The sequence below is a fragment of the Mus caroli genome, chromosome 1, assembly GCF_900094665.2.
Source record: "Mus caroli chromosome 1, CAROLI_EIJ_v1.1, whole genome shotgun sequence".
Classification (NCBI taxonomy): Eukaryota; Metazoa; Chordata; class Mammalia; order Rodentia; family Muridae; genus Mus; species Mus caroli.
The window spans coordinates 155,981,382-155,982,970 of NC_034570.1; the positions used below are offsets into that span (position 1 = coordinate 155,981,382).

Here is a 1,589-nt window from a genome sequence, read left to right on the forward strand (position 1 = left end):
GGAAGGAAGGAAGGAAGGAAGGAAGGAAGGAAGGAAGGAAGGAAGGAAGGAAGGAAGGAAGGAAGGAAAGGAAGGAAGAAAGAGAGAAAGAAGGAAAGAAAGAGGAAGGAAGAAAGAGGAAAGAAGGAAAGAAGGAAGGAAGGAAAGAAAGAAAGAAAAGAAAGGAAGAAAGAAGTAAAGGAAAGAAAGAAAAGAAAGGAAGAAAGAAAGGAAAGAAAGAAAGAGGGAGAAAGAGAGGGAGAAAGGAAGAAAGAGGAAGGAAGGAAGGAAAGAAGGAAGGGAAGAAAAAGGAAGAGACAAAGAAAGAATGAAGAAAAATTCATCTTTGTCTGTGGATCCCCTGCTTTTAAAAGCTCAAAGAAGCCAAAGCCATGTGTGGCAGTACAAGCCTATAATTCTAACTCTCCAGACACAGAGGCAGGAGAATCAGCCTAACTTCAAGGTTAGCCGAGCCAGGGCGGCATAGTGAGACCCTAGCCCAAAACAAAACAAGCTCAAGGCCGCGTTACGGTTCCTGGAATGGAGTAGGTCTTCCACAGGCTGGGCTTACTGACCACGCCTTTCTTCTCTTTCCTTCTCTCAGGAATGGTGGTACTCAGCCTCCGAGTTAACAGGAGATCAATGGCTTCAGACAGTCTTGAGTCTTCCATCATGGGATAAAATTGTATCAGGCAACGTAACCCTTCAGGATGTTCAAAAGAACAAGTACCTGATGAGAGTTAACATTCTGGACAATCCTTTCTAATAATTACGAGTGAGAACAAAGATTGCAGTGAGAACCACTGTCTTCCCGTGATCTGTTATTGCCCTCTCTGCCCCGCCAGCATGCCCAGGTTCCCACAGACCCTTCTGGACCAAACCTAGGAACAGATGCCTGGATTTCTTCCCAGTAAGTCAGTCAGGGCCAATGCCTGGCTTGCTTTTAGCTGTGCACAGCTGCCTTTACCTTCCCTGGCTGTTTGCTTGACCTGTGGGGCTCGGCCCATGCAAAATCCAGTCATGTCGATATCAGGGCCTGCACAAGGGATTGAGCAGTGGCTTGCAGCCCCAGCAGAAGCAGAGTTCATTAAGCAATGGTTCACTTCCTCAGGGGGAGCCCTGGGCTGGAGCAGGAAAATCTTCAATAGCTCAGAGGGCAGCTGTGCAGGAAGGACTGGGGCTTCTTTATGTCTCCTGGTGTGGGCTTTTCCAATATCTTGGTTACATGCAGTTCTACATACAACTTCATATGCTGTGCCTTTCATTAGCATGTTAACTCTACCCAGGGGTGTGTGTGTGTGTGTGTGTGTGTGTGTGTGTGTGTGTGAGCAGCATAGTGGGCACAGGTCATGTTCAGATGTTCTGGCTTTGGCAGTAGCGGCAGGAAGGCTGGGTTTAGTAATCACTAAACACCTCACTTGGAAGGTGTTCCAGCCCCTCAGTCAGCCCCATTCTCCTGCCTCAGTATGGGAAATACTAATATCAAGGTAATGTGATGTCTTGTATTGCAACTGACTGTTTTCTAGTTAATGTGTTGGTCTGAAAGTTCTTATTTAAATATTTTAAAATTTACCTCTCTCTCTCTCTCTCTCTCTCTCTCTCTCTCTCTC

General features: G+C 46.4%; 1 protein-coding gene across 4 annotated transcripts in view; it reads left to right on the forward strand.

The window, feature by feature from the left end:
* Adcy10 (adenylate cyclase 10) overlaps window positions 1-1,422 on the forward strand; it is an 88,365-nt gene extending 86,943 nt beyond the window's left edge. For all 4 annotated transcript variants that reach the window (XM_021150515.2, XM_021150669.2, XM_029479259.1 and 1 more), the window contains exon 33: window positions 584-1,422. In XM_021150515.2, the coding sequence (XP_021006174.1) occupies window positions 584-745 (162 nt within the window). In that variant the 3' untranslated portion in view covers window positions 746-1,422. The remainder of the gene's footprint in view (window positions 1-583) is intronic.
* Window positions 1,423-1,589: the final 167 nt, after the last annotated feature.